Source organism: Ranitomeya variabilis, chromosome 6, assembly GCF_051348905.1.
Source record: "Ranitomeya variabilis isolate aRanVar5 chromosome 6, aRanVar5.hap1, whole genome shotgun sequence".
NCBI classification, from domain to species: Eukaryota; Metazoa; Chordata; class Amphibia; order Anura; family Dendrobatidae; genus Ranitomeya; species Ranitomeya variabilis.
Genome location: NC_135237.1, coordinates 149,841,717 through 149,860,504, shown reverse-complemented (window position 1 = coordinate 149,860,504; position 18,788 = coordinate 149,841,717). Strand labels below are relative to the sequence as shown.

Below are 18,788 nucleotides of genomic sequence, written 5' to 3'. Positions count from 1 at the left end.
GATACCCCACATAGCCTTGTCGCTGCTGATGGGATCTCCAGAATTGGCTAATATGTGCAAAAATAACTTTATTTTTTTTATTTTTTAACATGTTCTCTATAGCAGTAATGCAGTTACAATTTCATATATTCAATGTTTGCATATTATAGCATTTCAGTCTGCTGCTCTATTTTCTCAGTTTTTGTTTAAGAGTGACATGTCAAATGAAAAAATAAAAAATTTACACGCACACCTAAAAGAAAACATACATTTAACAGAAAATTAGGGTTACAGGCTATGTTCTGAAAAATCCCATTTGAGGACTGAAGTTTTTTTTTTTTTTTTTAAGATCTGTATTTAACCATAAAGAATAAATTGGTGCTCCTATCGCTGACAATTTTCAGCTCATATCACAAATCCCGTCCCACACACCCAAATAACTGACCTGTTGCTCTTTTTGCACCACCCATCTTGTAACTAATGCAAATATATCCTAGTTATACAAAGAGTGCAGCCATCTGAGCGAGGGCAAAAAAGGAAAAAACTTGTTCTTAAACCTCAATAGGAAAACATTGTCTGAATATAAAGCGAGATGTACGCTGTATAAAGCTGGAAAAGCAGCTTATATGAGAGGAGGAATGTAGCCAATAGAAGTGGGTCAGGGGCTAGTTTGCTCCAGGATTACATCATTTGCTACAGTACTGGCGCATTCATAGTGATCCAATGTAAAAGATACAAGTATGGAGCTATGTTACTTTAAAGGGGTTATCTAAGGTCTGCCGGTTTTGAACATCCTGGTGTCAGAAGCCTGCCACGTGACCTCCAGTATGCGATTTGCATCCTTCCGGGAACATTCTGACTAGACATGGCCGACGTCACTCAATACAACAGAGCTGAGCGAGGCACTGCAAGTCTAGTGGGAACAGTCCAGAGTAATGCAATGCAGTAATCGCATACTTGTGGTTACGTGACAGCTCACATTCACCACCGCAGGGTCCTGACAGTGTGCGGTGCACATGCTAATCAGGATTCAGAAGTCTGCAGCTCCATAGAGAGATTGTAGACTTTCTCATGTTCCCCAAACTACAGACAGCACGAATCAGCACCTGGTTGCACAATTTCAGGTAGGTATATATTTTTTCTGAAACGCTCATGTGTTTCAGAGAACATGTAGTTTGAAGATCCGGTGGAGGACTATAGGTAAATATGGGACAAGTCTGGCGCCTCTCCCAGCCAACTTCTTCTGGCACCATAATCTAGTTGACTGACCGGTCTCTCTCCAGTGTGTACTTATGCAGTCCTGTCAGTCACATGGAGGGCACAGGGAAAAGTCACAGCACCAGGCTAGCTTCGCTTATGTTCCCTGGTTCCACGGTCAGTCAGCTCTTCAAACCATATTGTTTCAGAGAAAGTTGTACATGCGAGCAGGCTCAGATTCATGCTGCCTGTGGTTTGGGCAGCCTAAATTAAGTGAAAGGTCCCCTTTATGGTCACATCGACATGTCGTCCATCAGCAGCTTTTCAGGTTTCGTGCACCTGTCCTGAGTAAAATAAGGTGTATAAGATGGGAGAATAGCTGCTGGGTGATACAGATCAGCACATGCAGCGCCTCTCGCCTCTAAAAGTGGAAATAAGGAGAAGGAATGACAGGATCTTCATTATACAGTTCCTACCTCTCGAGTCCCCCGTAGAGAGCTGACTGAGGTCATAATGTGGACAGGCTGGATTCTTCGTTGTTTCCATTCTTGGTTTAAAATCTCAGTTCGTTCTATAATTTTTTGCCGATTAGAATTAAACATGCCCTGGAAATACAGGAGAACCAAATCACAGCCAGAAATGAACACAAAATGTGTCGTCACGTGGACTCAACATACGAGGGTGAAAGGATTTCCACTAGTCTCTCTCCCGACTGGTTCCACCTCTGATTTTAGCTAACAAATACTCATGCAAAATACTAACCAAGCCCTGCTGTGACAGTGGCCTAATACTAGGCCTGGACGGGCTTTATGCCGCTGGATGTAAACAAGAAGGTTATCATCCATGGACTGCAAAGAGATCCTAAAAGAAAGGTTTCCGTGACAAAGGCCATTATCCCCTGCACGTGGCAGACAAGCTTCGGCCATAAGGGTATGTGCCCACGTTCAGGAATTGGCAGCACTTTGGACACAGCACATTTCTGCTGCGCCCAAAGCGTGCCATCTATAGAACGCAGGTGAATCTGCATGTATTCACTCTGAACTGTGAAGAATCACCACACCCAATACACTGTACGGGTGAGATTTACCCTGTGGAGGCTCTCGTCTCTGCAAGATAAATAAGACATGCTGCGGTCTGGAAAGACGCGCCGCATGTCCATCTCCGTGGGTGAGCCACAGGCGTCGGTGCACGCATAGTGGGCATGGGATTTTTTGAAATCCCATCCACTATGTTGTAACATCTAGATGCAGCGGGTTGGACGCTGCGCAAGTATACAGCGTCCAACCCGCAGCGTCTACTTATCGTGTGCACATACCCTATCCGTTCCATTCTTTGTACTGTAGAGTTAGGCTTTGTGCACACGTTCAGGATTTGCAGCGGAAAAAAACTGATGTAAATACTGATGTATTGGCAGGAAAAACACTGCTTAAAGGGAACCGGTCACCAGGTTTGGCCGATATGAAGTAAGGCCAGTGACACCCCTAGGGCCGGACCGCCACGCAGGTGAGCATAATAAAAGTTATTTTTCTTCTCTTGCAGGTCGGGTTGGGGGCAGATATACAGCATTATAGAATGCTGTATATCAGCCCTGAAAGGTGGTGATCTTACTTCATATTGGCCAAAACTGATGACAGGTTCACTTTAAAATACACATTTTGATGTGTTTTTTTCCCCATTCATTAAATTGGGTGCAAAACACCTCAAACACCTCAAAAAGGCTGCAGATTTAAATCGGCAAGGAAAAATAAGCAGCGTGTTCATCAGATATCAGAAATTTCACTCACTTTGCTGGGACAGTAAAATGCAGCTTTTTTGCAGCAAAAACGCGATGTGTGACCATGGCCTTAGGGTGAATTCACGAGCTGCAGATTTTCAGTCTGGATCTTGCACTCAAAAATAGCAGCAATTTACAGTACAATACATGAAGACGGGGTTTTAAAGAACAACTTCACATGTAGCACAACAGACCCACTGACTTCTTACTAGTGCTGCATCAGATTGCATTACACACACTAACAGGTGACATGACAGCCTATATTTATGACCAGCAATAAAAGTTAGGTGGGACCAGTCTCTAGGACAAGAATGTCCTCACCCTCCCTAGGGGTAATTAAGAGTTGGAGACGGCACCTTAACACTACGCTCCCTATATTTGACCCTTTACAACTGAAAGGGTGTAATGTGCTGCTTTACTGCACCATTTCCACAGCAGATTACACGGCAAATTTTGCTGCAGTGGGTTTTAAGAGGAAATGTATCCATTATATTCACTGCTTATTCCAATCACTTCAATGGGTTCCTCGTGGGTGGAGCCAAATGTGAATGGCCAAGTACAATTCCAGCTGCATCTACAGATCTCGGAATATATTCTGGGCCAGAAATACATCATCGGGTCTAGAAAGAAAATATCAAAGAACCAGATATTTGCTTTCCATGTAGTTAAAGGTAGAAGTTAACGGCAGTTTCCATTCGGCTGATGTGTAACAACATACAACCAGAATGCTTCTAGCAGGAGGTGAACGAGGCCATATGCCCTCATGAAACCTCATATAACGCACAATCCAGGGCTTATCTATGTACCTTTACTTCATCCGCTCGTCTGAACCTCTTGAGCTGCCGCAGACGCATGTACTCGGATTTCACCCGCTTCCTCCAGCATATTGGTCCTTTCTCAGATTTTTTCCCCGTCTGGCCCATGATTATCTTGCGGAGATAGGAAAACATCTCGATTCATAATCCAAGTACATTTAAACACTCTACACTATTAAATTAAAATGCAGTCATAAGGTCAGCCCTTACATCATTACATTATCACAGAGTGAAGCTAGAACAGGCGCGTCAGCTTCATGTCATAGAAACATTCAAGGCAGCTTTTAATAAAAGGGGAGAAAAAAAAAAAAAACACTAGAGAGCCAATAACTTAACAGCAAATATTTTTTAGAAATTAAGTACAACTACGACATGTAAAGGGCAGCTATGGTTATAAGTGACCACACATTACAGCCAGATCTCAAGCACAAGAACCACAAAGGTGATGGTGGACATACATATAGTAATATGATAAGCAATGCCATGGGGAATAAGAGACAGTAAAGTACTGCCCTGTTCCGCTGGGCCGGTGGACAATTAGGGTGCATGCACACTGCCATATCATAGCTCAGCCTTCTTTAGAGACACAAAGTACAGTAATGCTTTCATGGAAGAATCTCTCTGTACAAATGGGTGTTAAGCAGAGGGTATGGAGGCTATACAGCTCTCTAAAAAAAATAAAAATAATTTATTTTTTTGTTAGACTCTCCGGTAGGCATTATGCAGCGTTCACACAGGCAATGCAAACGTGCAGTTTTATTGCTTTCATAAAACTCCAAGGGATTCAAAAACAAAAAAAAAGCCTCTTCTGGGCACAGAGGAAATGAACAGTTCATTGAGCAGATTACAGTACCTTCTCCTGGAGAAAACTTTATACACAGAACAAGTACAGTCCTACCAGTCTTGGTATCACCTTCAGCTTCCAAACTGAAGTGTAGAACTTTATGCACAGTTCACACTGAACAGGCTGCAGTGTGCACACGTTACTCTGCAGCTCCAACACACAGACTGCTCAGCTTTCCTAGCTGCCCTGTGCAGTCCTCCATTCAGAGGGAGACTCGAGCTAGTCTCTCTTCCAGCTACAGCTCACATTTTAGCTGGTCACTCACCAGCTTCAACACACTCCACTCTGCTCAATATCTAGCAGACTGACACAAGGTGAGTCCATTTCCAGGTTCTTAGTCAAACCAAGCCAGGTCTATCTAATTAAAGCACCACCCAAGCAAGGTTTTTTAGCACTGGAGTGAGATATTAATTCTAAGCCCTCTGCCCCTGGTCATATACGCACCCTCTGGAGTCTTCACAGTGCCACTCTGGTCCCCCTGTGCCATCTTGTAACAGCAGCTTCTGACTGGCTGGAATTAAGAAACTACATCACACGTTCTCAATACAAGACTAGAAGAGCCAAAACAAAGCCAGAACGAGACTCTCATAGGTTTGTATTGTAAAGTGACCTCCGCATTGCTCCATGAAACACTGGAGCGGTCACTTTTCCCCGGAGATGGACCGGAGTGATGCTGGAAACAGATGAAGGTGGCGGAAGGTGAGCATCAGAAAGGGGGCAGGGGACTTACACTTAAAGTACCACTCCAGCGGTCCAATTGAAAAAAAAAAAAAATTGAGTGGTGCTTTAAGACATGCAGTTCTAGGATTTAATCCAGACCTACCTGGCTTTGCTACAAGCTAAATATATTCAGGGTAACATGTAGAGAATACCCTGGACCTGATGTGAACAGAGCCCATTAGTAATATTATTCAACTCCTCTGAAGAAAGAAAAAGCAAACAGGGCACAGTCACATTTCTCTCTGGCTATAAACATTTGATAAAAGACCTCTTGTTGCAAAGTTCCCAAAAACATGCAGATAACAGCATGGTTAAACTAAATTAAATGTTTTCCCCCACACATTTGTCCTTGAAATTCCATAAAAGCTGAGAAAATTATTCCAACAATTTATATGCTTGTATAGAGGCCTAATAGTTCTTTCAAAGAGAAACAATAGGGCCTGTACTGTATTGGCAGATGCTTCAACTTCTATCTAAATCAGTGGTAGAATTCAGTCCATTCAGTTAGACTCCACTCCAGAACAAAAGTTCAGCATTAACTGTACTAATACTGCATCAGATACAAATGGCAGTGCCTAAAGTAAAAACAGTACCAAAAGCAGGCTCCCGGACATAGGCACGTCACCAGAAGCAGGCTCCCGGACATAGGCACGTCACCAGAAGCAGGCTCCCTGACATAGGCACGTCACCAGAAGCAGGCTCCCGGACATAGGCACGTCAGCAGAAGCAGGCTCCCGGACATAGGCACGTCACCAGAAGCAGGCTCCCGGACATAGGCACGTCACCAGAAGCAGACTCCCGGACATAGGCACGTCACCAGAAGCAGGCTCCCGGACATAGGCACGTCACCAGAAGCAGGCTCCCGGACATAGGCACGTCACCAGAAGCAGGCTCCCGGACATAGTCACGTCACCAGAAGCAGGCTCCCGGACATAGGCACGTCACCAGAAGCAGGCTCCCGGACATAGTCACGTCACCAGAAGCAGGCTCCCGGACATAGGCACGTCACCAGAAGCAGGCTCCCGGACATAGGCACGTCAACAGAAGCAGGCTCTCAGATATAAGCACATCACCAGAAACAGGCTCCTGGATATAAGCACGTCATCAGAGCCAGGCTCCCGGATATAAGTATATCACCAGGACCAGGCTCCCGGACATAGGCACGTTAACAGAACCAGGCTCTCGGATATAAGTACATCATCAGAACCAAGCTCCCGGATATAAGGCTACTTTCACACTAGCGTCGGGAACAACCCGTCGCTGCGCGTCGGGCCGACGTTCCCGACGCTAGTGTGGTCTCCGCCGCACAACGGGGGCAGCGGATGCATATTTCCCACGCATCCGCTGCCCCATTGTGATGTGCGGGGAAGTGCGGGGAGGTGGGGGCGGAGTTCCGACTGCGCATGCGCGGTCGGAAAAAGCGGACCGTCGGGAGCAAAAAACGTTACATGTAGCGTTTTTTTCTCCCGACGGTCCGCTACCATACGCCCAAGCGTCGCAAAACGGATTCACCGTTTGGAAATGCGTCGCAAATGCGTCGCTAATGTTACTCTATGACGAAACAACGTATCCAGCAAAAACTTTTGCTGGATGCGGCGTTTCGCAAAAACGACGCATTTGCGACGTATTGCAGTTAACGCTAGTGTGAAAGTAGCCTAAGCACGTCATCAGAACCAGGCTCTCGGACATAAGCACACCAAGCAGGCTCCTGGACATAGGCATGTCAACAGAAGCAGGCTCCCAGATATAAATACATCATCAGAACCAGGTTCCCAGACATAAGCACGTCACCAGAACCAGGCTCCCAGACATAAGCACATCGCCAGAACCAGGCTCCGGAACATAAGCACATCACCAGAACCAGGCTCCTGGACATAAGCACATCACCAGAGCCAGGCTCCTGGACATAAGCACATCACCAGAAACAGGCTCCTGGACATAAGCACATCACCAGAAACAGGCTCCCAGACATAAGCACATCACCAGAAACAGGCTTCCGGACATAAGCACATCATCAGAAGCAGGCTCCCGGTCATAAGCTCGTCATCAGAACCAGGCTCCTGAAACATATACGGGTCCATATAGGACTATTACAGCATGCTGCGCTACTTATTTATTTATTTATTTTTTTAAGTAAAAGGACAGAAACCTTGATAAAATCAGAAAGTCCGCTGTAAAATTGATCCATTATTGGCACCATTTTTTATGTTCTACTCCAAAGATAAATGCTCTCACCCCAAAAATATCATGTCGTCTTGTATAGATTTCTGGATAGTAAAACATCAAACAGGAATGCCAATGTGACAGCAACAATTCTGAGTCTGGGGTTTTCTGCAATTGTCACTGAATCTTCCCCAGGCCTTATACGGTTTTCTAAAGAGGTCTCATCATGATTGTTTTCATAGCCTTTATTTGGGTTTCTGTCTCCCTATGTACAGTGGCTTGCAAAAGTATTCACCCCTCTTGGCTTTTTACCTAATTTGTTACATTACAACCGGTGTATACATATTTTTGTAAACCGATTTGTGTGTGATAACTTCAGTACTAGATATTCTAAGTTGGTGTAGTAAAAAAATGTAGGCATAAATTAAATTTATGGGACCAAATAATTAAAAACTGTCATGTGCATACGTACTCACCCCTTTAGCTACGAAGCCCGTAAAATTTCTGGTGCAAATAATCACCTTCATAAGTCACATGCTTAGTGAAAGGAAGTCCACCTGTGGGCAATCTAAAGTGTCACATGTCTGTCGTATATACACACACCTACCTTTTGTGAAAGGCCACAGAAGCTGCAACAACATGAAGCAAGAGGCACCACTAACCAAACAACACCATGAAGACCTCCTTGGTCTCCAAACAAAGTTGTTGAGAAGTACAAGTCAAGGTTGGGTTATACAAATAAATCACAAACTGATGATCTCCCGAAGCACCATAAAATCCATGGTCATCAAATGGAGGGCATTAATTAGATAGGCAGCACAGAGACCAATGGTAACCCTGAAGGAGCTGCAAAGTTCACAAGCAGGGACTGGAGTATCTTTCCATATGACCACAATAAACCATACACTCCAGAGAGGTTGCTTTTATGGAAGAGTTGGCAGAAAAAAAGCCTTTACTTACAGACAAAAGTTGTAAGGCTTGTTTTGAGTTTGCCAAAAGACAAGTGAGAGGCTCCCTAAATGTGTGGAGAAAGGTGCTGTGGTCAGATGAGACCAAACTTGAACTTTTTGGCCACTGAGGAAAACGCTATGTCTGGCGCCAAACCAATACAGCTCATCACCCCAAGAACACCATTCCCACAGTGAAACATGGTGGTAGCAGCATCATGCTGTAGGGATGATTTTCAGCAGCAGGGACAGGGAAAATAGTCTGAGTTGAGGGGAAGAGGGATGGTATGAAATATAGGGATATTCTTGAGCAAGACCTGTTTCAGTCTGTCAGTGATTTGACTGTGATGGAGGTTCACCTTCCAATAAGACAATGGGCCAAATCATACTACTAAAGCAACACTCAAGTGGTTTAACGGGAAACGTGGAAACGTTGTTGAGTGGCCAAGTCAAAGCCCAGACCGTAATCCAATAGAGAATCTGAGGTCAGACTTGAAGATTGCTGTTCACCAGAGGGAACCATCTAACCTAAAGGAGCTGGAGAGGTTTTGCCTTGATGAATGAGCAAAAATCCCAGTGCCAAGATGTGGAAAGCTCATAGAGACTTATCAAAAGCGACATGCAGATATAATTGCCACAAAAGGAGGTTTGAGAAAGTTTAGGAGGGAGAATAGTTATGCACACTGAAGTTTTCAGTTATTTTGCCCTATTTGTTGGTTGCACCACAATAAAAAGAAAAACAAATGTTCACAGTTGTAGACAAGTCCTTTACTTGAACTGTTGCCTCTGGTCATGTGACTGATTACATCATCACAGGTTCTTCTGCACTCCTAAGTTGCTGCCGGCTTATGATTGGTCAGTGTCATACATGAGACAGAAGTACACCCCCCAGTGAAAAAATGATCCAATAACATCCACTTGTGCATGACTAAAGTGAACTCTTTAAGTGACAAGTAGTTGATTGCTAATATGTAGTGATGAGCGAATATACTCGTTACTCGAGATTTCCCGAGCACGCTTAGGTGTCCTCCGAGTATTTTTTTAGTGCTCGGAGATTTAGTTTTCATCTCCGCAGCTGAATGATTTACATCTGTTAACCAGCATAAGTACATGTGGGGGTTGCCTGGTTGCTAGGGAATCCCCACATGTACTCATGCTGGCTAACAGATGTAAATCACTCAGCTGCGGCAAAGAAAACTAAATCTCCAAGCACTAAAAAATACTCGGAGGTCACCTAAGCGTGCTCGGGAAATCTCGAGTAACGAGTATACTCCCTCATCACTACTAATATGCAATGGAGAGTCAACTTTAAAAAAAATTAAAAAAAATAATAACTTTTTATTTTACTCTGGAGCCACAATTACATGGTGAGCCAAGTCCCAACATGAAAAATTTGGTGAAAGGTCCTCTTTAAGGCAGTGGTCACATGGATTAATTAACTGGACTGTCTGTTCTGCTATCCAAATATAGAAAGTGTTCCTTAGCCTAGGGGGTGCTAATCTGAACAGAGCAAATATCCGCTATGAGGATGGTAAAAGCACAGTGATAGCAATGTGAGCTTTCAAACTTAAAATAACTGAAAATGCAAACACTATGTGCGATTCCATTCTTAAAAGGCCATGGACATTTTTGGCATGGGGAAAAAAAAAAGTGATTTTTACAGGTTCGTTCAGACCTGGGCAAGCTACGGCCCACAGGTCACATCTGGCACTTTGGCTATTCCTGTTCATCTTTTGGACCAAGACAGCAAAAGAGGCTTCAAACAGTGACATCCTGCAGACGACCCTCTTTCCCACCCATTGTCTGAATTTCAAGGATATCTGCATGGTCAGTATGCAAACACCAATGAGTACAATGGTGGAGAAGAGACTTTCAGCTCCCTCCTCCACCATTCATCCTATGGGACTGAGACCTGTCACTAGACGAGTTCTGCTGTGTAGCCTCAGACCTGAGCAGCTGCTGGAGAGACCGGCGAGCAGTGGGGGCATTATGGTGTGTGCGAGGGCATCTTTCTGTGTGGGGTAGCTGTGGGATGATCATATATGTTAGAGGGCTGTGCATTAAGGAACAAAGGCTGAACAGGAGCAACGCGATTTACTGCTTTTAAAAACCTTATAAAAGTAGTTAATTATAGGGATTTGATTACAGATAGGAGCATACGATACAATAAACCTTATTATTCCACCTATAAGCACTGACAGCTAGGCACCATGCTTCAATCTGCTCAATATTAAGTGATAAAAGTAATATTAATATTGAGCAGAGTTCATTTCAGCCTATTGGTTCAGCCCCCCACAATACTCACGGTCTCTCACATGGCCCCTTGGTTTAATAAAATGACTCTATCCCAGGGGTGGACAGTTAATTTTCCCATCAGGTGACCACTTTTGGCGATCTTCACTTTTCCAGATTTCTGCAGTTCGCAGCCTGCTCCCCAGTGACATATTTTGCTTCTGTGGCAGCATCTCCCCGTAACAAAGGTTGGTGTGCGGTCTATGTGTACTCAAGGTGCTGCCGGCTCTCATCTTCCATCTATGCATGTGCTGCTCTCCTCCACAGCCCCTATTCTCTGCCTGCTCCGACATTCTAAAAGAAATATCCTCTCCCCTTCTCCCCTTTCTGTGCTGCTATCTCTAGGGGTCCGTGCACACATTAAGTATTTGGTGGTGCAGAAATTTCTGCACCTCCCCGGAAAGAAAAACGCAGCGGCAAAAAATGCGTGGTTTTTATTTGATATTTTGGTGCAGATTTTTGCCCTCTCATTAGTATGGGTGAAATCTGCAGCAAAAACGCTGAAAGAAATGACATGCGGCAGATTTTAGTCGGCACCAAATCTGCGAGTGGCAAAGTGTGCATTAGACTTCAGGATTCTCATTCACATTGCTGGCATCAGCAAACCTGTCAGATTATGTGTTAAATCTGCACTGAAAAACGCAGCAAACAAGCAACATGTGCACAGAGCCCAACACAAGACGGGAGGGGAGAACTGGGCTGACACACGGACAGAGCCCAGCCGGATTTACAGCAGTCACAGGACTAGTGATGGGCTAGTCCTCACTCTGCAGCAGGAAAATGACAGAAAACATTACGACTATTTAGAGAGTTGCTGGACTTTGAAAGCAAATGAGAAATGAGACTAATTCCATGGGGTGTGCACAGCCCTAGGAACAGAAGACAGCGGTGTACATAGAAGAATTGTTTATTTGGTGGGTTTTTTCTATCTTAAAACATGAAATAATCCACTGTTTTGAATAGAACATATGAATAAACACGACCAGCAAATCTACATTTTCTCTGTAACTATTTTTTGTCTGCTATTCATAAACCACAGACCAAATGCCACTCGGGGGTTTTCACATCTGTGTCATTTATTTATAAATGTTGGAAAGAAAAAACATGTAAGAAAAACCCATTCCAATGATTCATCAGTCAGTTCTAAATATTAACGTTGACTAAGGCTACTTTCACACATCAGGTTTTCAGTGTCAGGCTAAATCCGGCTAATTTTCAAAAAAACGGATCAGGTGAATGTTGCCGCCGGATCAGGTTTTTTTCCCATAGACTTGTATTAGTGCCGGATTGCACCGTATGACATTGCGTTTCTTCCGGTTTCCGCCGGATCCGGCAAGTCTGCTGCTTCCGGTTTCTTGAAAAAAAAGTCCATAGCAATGTTTTCTGTCTCCAGCGAAAAAGCCTGAAGCGCCGGATCCGGCGCTTCCGGCTGTTTGCTAGAATGGAAGCCTATGGGAGCCGGAAGGTGCCGGATCCGGCGGCCTGATCCGGTTTTTTAAACTGAGCATGCTTCAAATTTTTGTTTTATCCAATAATATAGATATGCTAGCTGGATCCGTCGCATCAGTTTTTCACAATCTGCGCCGGATCTAGTTTTTCCAACATTCGCCGGATTTAGCCTGACACTGAAAACCTGATGTGTGAAAGTAGCCTTACAAGGTTGTATATAACCAGTGGATTCCATACACCTCTAGCCTAATTTCCCGATACTTCTTCACATCCATTACTTTGCTCTCCTGCTCACAACCATTTACAGAACTTCTCCATGCATCTCATCCTCTGGAACGCACTATCCCAATCTGACAACGTACCTCTCAGGCCGGGGTCACACTAGCATATAGCATTGGATGTGATATGCCAACGACAAATCGGCTCAAACTATGCTGTGAGTGTGAGCCGAGTGTCAGTGCTCTGTATTCCGATCCCCTCGCATGTGCGCATGGAGCACAGGTGCAGAGGTGATGGAGAAAGTCATTCCTCCATCTCCTCTATTGCTGGCGTTCGCGGTAATCGCACTGCACTTGGGTGACATCTGAGTGCAGTCTGATATTTCACTCGCACCCATTCTCTGATACAATTGCATCATGCTGCGATTGTCTTATGTCGATCCGGCATGAGTGAATAATCACAGATCTGAGCCGTCCCATAGAGTAACATTGGGCTGAGTACTATCCGGTAAAACATTACATAGCGGTTGGCAGTGTTATACGCTCGTGTGACCCCGGCCTTCAAAGGAGTCTCCAACTTACAATAACCCTACGGCCACTATGCTGCGGAACCAGACAGACACCGCCACCTTCACCTACTGGGATCTGAACACGTGAATTCTTGGAAAGGCATTTCCATCTCGGTGCCATTGCCCCGCTGTATAACACCCACCCCAGCCGTGCAGGCCGCCTTACTAACATTTGTGGAATAATCAGTTGGTGTAAAGAGCTGGCTGGCATGGCTCGGAAATAGGAAAATAGGATGTCACCGCTGTAACACGGCACATTCCACTATCAACTGAGAGCGGCATTACTGAAAAGCAGAAGCATCTGAGAACTGCAGCAACTCAGCCACGACGTGGAGACCACCGAAAGCTACAGAGATGGGTGGCACATAGTGTATAAAAAAAGGCACAAGAGCTGACTCAATAACAATCAGAAAAAGAGGATGGGCCAGAAATGACAGCACCAAAATACAGATGTGCAGGTAAATAGTAATAATCCTTATCCAGAAAGTCAAACTAGTAAAAGAAGTTTAAAAATGGGGAGATGTGTGATAAATCTAACAGGTCCTGGCACACAGTGTTAGGGTATGTTCACGAGTGAGAGTTTTGGGGTTTTTTCATCCAAAAACTAGTTGTGGCAGATAAAATGCAGTGTAAAACACGACAAGTTATGTGCGTTTTTCACTTATTTATTTGCATGGGTGCATAGCTGAAAGGATTCACATGCTGCATCTCAGCAAAAATGCCGCAAGGCTCAAAATGCACGCCGAAAAAATAACACGCATGTACGCGAGATTCCAGATTCTCATTATGTTGGCACTTGTAAAACGCGTTTATTATACACCAAGTGGGAACATACCCTAAGGATTCTGCTGATAGGCAGTCTGAGCGGCCATCAGTGAGTGTTGCAGTCATCTGTGGACTGGATTTGGTTCCTGCTTAAAACATTGAGAAAAGCAGGAAGAGAAAACAGTCGTTGTGAAATCGCAAATATGCAAATCACATATCAGCAATCACATGATAACTGCTCAATCTGTCAAACTGCAGAATCTTAGAATACAGTACAGACCAAAAGTTTGGACACACCTTCTCATTTAAAGATTTTTCTGTATTTTCATGACTATGAAAATTGTATATTCACAAAACTATGAATTAACACATGTGGAATTATATACGTAACAAAAAAGTGTGAAACAACTGAAATTATGTCTTATATTCTAGGTTCTTCAAAGTAGCCACCTTTTGCTTTGATGACTGCTTTGCACACTCTTGGCATTCTCTTGATGAGCTTCACGAGGTAGTCACCTCTTGAGAAAAAAAAAGGTCCGATTTACGGACCGAAAAAACGGAGGTAAATCATGCGACTGTCATGCGAGTGTCATGAGATTTATTTATCGCAACATCCGTATGCAATCTGTGTGCAATGCGATTTTAACATGAGCTTTTACATACAGCAGTTCTCTTGACATTTACACATCGATTTACAACGAAATATTCTTCAAAACACACACATTATATATATATATATTTATTTATTTAATACAGCGCTAGGTAGCATAAAAGCCGGTAATTCAATTGCCGGCTTTTGCTATCTCCTTCACAAACCCGACAGGATATGAGACATGGTTTACATACAGTAAACCATTTCATATCCCTTATTTTTTTACATATTCCACACTACTAATGTAAGAAGTGTCTGTGTGTAAAATTTGGTGGCTGTTAAAATAAAGGGTTAAATCACAGAAAAAATTGGCGTGGGCTCCCGCGCAATTTTCTCCGCCAGAGTGGGAAAGCCAGTGACTGGGGGCAGATATTAATAGCCTAGAGAGGGACCATGGTTCTAGGACCCCCCCTGGCTAAAAACATCTGCCCCCAGGCACCCTAGAAAAGGCACATCTGTAAGATGCATCTATTCTGGCACTTGGCCACTCTCTTCCCACTCCCCTGTAGTGGTGGGATATGGGGTAATAAAGGGTTAATGCCACCTTGCTATTGTAAGGTGACATTAACCCCTTCACCCCCAAGGGTGGTTTGCACGTTAATGACCGGGCCAATTTTTACAATTCTGACCACTGTCCCTTTATGAGGTTATAACTCTGGAACGCTTCAACGGATCTTGGCGATTCTGACACGGTTTTCTCGTGACATATTGTACTTCATGATAGTGGTAAAATTTCTTCGATATAACTTGCGTTTATTTGTGAAAAAAACGGAAATTTGGCGAAAATTTTGAAAATTTCGCAATTTTCCAACTTTGAATTTTTATGCCCTTAAATCACAGAGATATGTCACACAAAATACTTAATAGGTAACATTTCCCACATGTCTACTTTACATCAGCACAATTTAGGAACCAAAATTTTTTTTTGTTAGGGAGTTACAAGGGTTAAAAGTTGACCAGCAATTTCTCATTTTTACAACACAATTTTTTTTTTAGGGACCACATCTCATTTGAAGTCATCTTGAGGGGTCTATATGACAGAAAATACCCAAGTATGACACCATTCTAAAAACTGCACCCCTCAAGGTGCTCAAAACCACATTCAAGAAATGTATTAACCCTTCAGGTGTTTCACAGGAATTTTTGGAATGTTTAAATAAAAATTAACATTTACATTTTTTTTTTTTTACACAAAATTTATTTCAGTTCCAATTTGTTTTATTTTACCAAGGGTAACAGGAGAAAATGGACCCCAAAAGTTGTTGTACAATTTGTGCTGAGTACGCTGTTACCCCATATGTGGGGGTAAACCACTGTTTGGGCGCACCGCAGAGCTCGGAAGGGAAGGAGCGCCATTTGACTTTTCAATGCAAAATTGACTGGAATTGAGATGGAACGCCATGTTGCGTTTGGAGAGCCCCTGATGTGCCTAAACATTGAAACCCCCCACAAGTGACACCATTTTGGAAAGTAGACCCCTTAAGGAACTTATCTAGATGTGTGGTGAGCACTTTGACCCACCAAGTGCTTCACAGAAGTTTATAATGCAGAGCCGTAAAAATAAAAAATCATATTTTTTCACAAAAATTATCTTTTTGCCCCCAATTTTTTATTTTCCCAAGGGTAAGAGAAGAAATTAGACCACAAAAGTTGTTGTGCAATTTGTCCTGAGTACGACGATACCCCATATGTGGGGGTAAACGACTGTTTGGGCGCATGGCAGAGCTCGGAAGGGAAGGAGCGCCATTTGACTTTTCAATGCAAAATTGACTGGAATTAAGATGGGACGCCATGTTGCGTTTGGAGAGCCCCTGATGTGCCTAAACATTAAAACCCCCCACAAGTGACACCATTTTGGAAAGTAGACCCCCTAAGGAACTTATCTAGATGTGTTTTGAGAGCTTTGAACCCCCAAGTGTTTCACTACAGTTTATAACGCAGAGCCGTGAAAATAAAAATTCTTTTTTTTTTTTTTCGCAAAAATGATTTTTTAGCCCCCAGTTTTGTATTTTCACAGGGGTAACAGGATAAATTGGACAACAACTTTTGGGGTCCAAGTTATCCTGAGTACGCTGATACCCCATATGTGGGGGGGAACCACTGTTTGGGCACATGGCAGAGATTGGAAGGGAAGGAGCGCCATTTGGAATGTAGACTTAGATGGATTGGTCTGCAGGCTTCACGTTGCATTTGCAGAGCCCCTGATGTACCCAAACAGTAGAAACCCCCAAAAGTGACCCCATATTGGAAACAAGACCTCCCAAGGAACTTATCTAGATGTGTTGTGAGAACTTTGAACCCCCAAGTGTTTCACTACAGTTTACAACGCAGAGCCGTGAAAATAAAAAATATTTTTTTCTCCCACAAAAATGATTTTTAGCCCCCCAAATTTATATTTTCCCAAGGGTAACAAGAGAACTTGGACCCCAAAAGTTGTTGTCCAATTTGTCCCGAGTACACTGATGCCCCATATGTTGGGGTAAACCCCTGTTTGGGCGCACGGGAAAGCTCGGAAGGGAAGGAGCACTGTTTTACTTTTTCAATGCAGAATTGGCTGGAATTGAGATCGGACGCCATGTCGCGTTTGGAGCGCCCCTGATGTGCCTAAACAGTGGAAACACCCCAATTCTAACTGAAACCCTAATCCAAACACACCCCTAACCCTAATCCCAACGGTAACCCTAACCACACCCCTAACCCTGACACACCCCTAACTCTAATCCCAACCGTAAATGTAATCCAAACCCTAACCCTAACTTTAGCCCCAACCCTATCTTTAGCCCCAACCCTAGCCCTAACCCTAACGGGAAAATGGAAATAAATACATTTTTTTTAATTTTATTATTTTTCCCTAACTAAGGTGGTGATGAAGGAGGGTTTAATTTACTTTTATAGCATTTTTTATAGCAGATTTTTATGATTGGCAGCCGTCACACACTAAAAGACGCTTTTTATAGCAAAAAAGTTTTTGCGTCTCCACATTTTGAGACCTATAATTTTTCCATATTTTGGTCCACAGAGTCATGTGAGGTCTTGATTTTTGCGGGACGAGTTGATGGTAACATTTTCGGACACGTGACAGTTTTTGATCGCTTTTTATTCCGATTTTTGTGAGGCAGAATGACAAAAAAACAGCTACTCATGAATTTCTTTTGGGGGAGGCGTTTATACCGTTCCACGTTTGGTAAAATTGATAAAGCAGTTTTATTCTTCGGGTCAGTACGATTACAGCGATACCTCATTTATATCATTTTTTTATGTTTTGGCGCTTTTATACGATAAAAACTATTTTATAGAATAAATTATTTTGGCATCGCTTTATTCTGAGGACTATAACTTTTTTATTTTTTCGCTGATGAGGCTGTATGGCGGCTCGTTTTTTGCGGGACAAGATGACGTTTTCAGCGGTACCATGGTTATTTATAATCGCGTGTTATTACAGGCAGGAGCAACAGCTGCATTAGCAGGCTCCTGGCTGTAAAATTATTTAACCCCTTCACATGGATTTACAGCGTGAGACAAGACTGAACGACGGAAGGTATGGGATATTGTTGATTTTTTATTTTAACTTTGTTTCAGGTGACAAGGGTCTTCAATTGGATTAAGAGTATAATAAACTATTACAACACCATGTGTCTTTATTTCATGAAAATACTTTTTTCCTAATGTGTTTTATTAACCGTTTACTAGTATAGGATTAATAATGGATAGGTGTCTTATTGACACCTCTCCATTATTAACCAGGCTTAATGTCACCTTACAATAGCAAGGTGGCATTAACCCCTTATTACCCCATATCCCACCGCTACAGGGGAGTAAAAAGAGAGTGGCCAAGTGCCAGAATAGGAGCATCTTACAGATGTGCCTTTTCTGGAGTGGCTGGGGGCAGATGTTTTAGGCCGGAAGGGAAGGGGGGGGGGGGGGGCAATAACCATGGTCCCTCTCTAGGCTATTAATATCTGCCCTCAGTCACTGGCTTTCCCACTCTGGCGGAGAAAATTGTGCGGGAGCCCACGCCAATTTTTTTCCGTGATTTAACCCTTTATTTTAACAGCTCGAGCCACCAAATTTTACACAAAGACACTTCTTACATTAGTAGTCAGGAATATGTAATAAAATAAGGGATATGAGATGGTTTACTGTATGTAAACCATGTCATATCCTGTCGGGCTTGTGAAGGAGATAGCAAAAGCCGGCATTTGAATTACCAGCTTTTCTGCTATCTAGCACTGCATTATATATATATACTAGCTGTACTACCCGGCTTCGCCCGGGGTAATAACTGCTGTTAGCAAAATAGAATGTGTTAACAAAAATTTATTCTGCACAAAAAAACCACAAAACAAATAGATAGAAATGTAATTATTAAAAGGCAAAAACTAAGCTAATAGAAGCATTTTACAA

General features: G+C 43.2%; 1 protein-coding gene across 4 annotated transcripts in view; it reads right to left on the bottom strand.

Annotated features, from left to right (window-relative positions):
* Positions 1-18,788, bottom strand: part of EZH2 (enhancer of zeste 2 polycomb repressive complex 2 subunit) — a 71,404-nt gene that overhangs the window by 40,182 nt on the left and 12,434 nt on the right. For all 4 annotated transcript variants that reach the window (XM_077269116.1, XM_077269117.1, XM_077269114.1 and 1 more), the window contains exons 2-3: positions 3,757-3,879; positions 1,653-1,781 (exon numbers count right to left, since the gene is read on the bottom strand). In XM_077269116.1, the coding sequence (XP_077125231.1) occupies positions 1,653-1,781; positions 3,757-3,873 (246 nt within the window). In that variant the 5' untranslated portion in view covers positions 3,874-3,879. The remainder of the gene's footprint in view (positions 1-1,652; positions 1,782-3,756; positions 3,880-18,788) is intronic.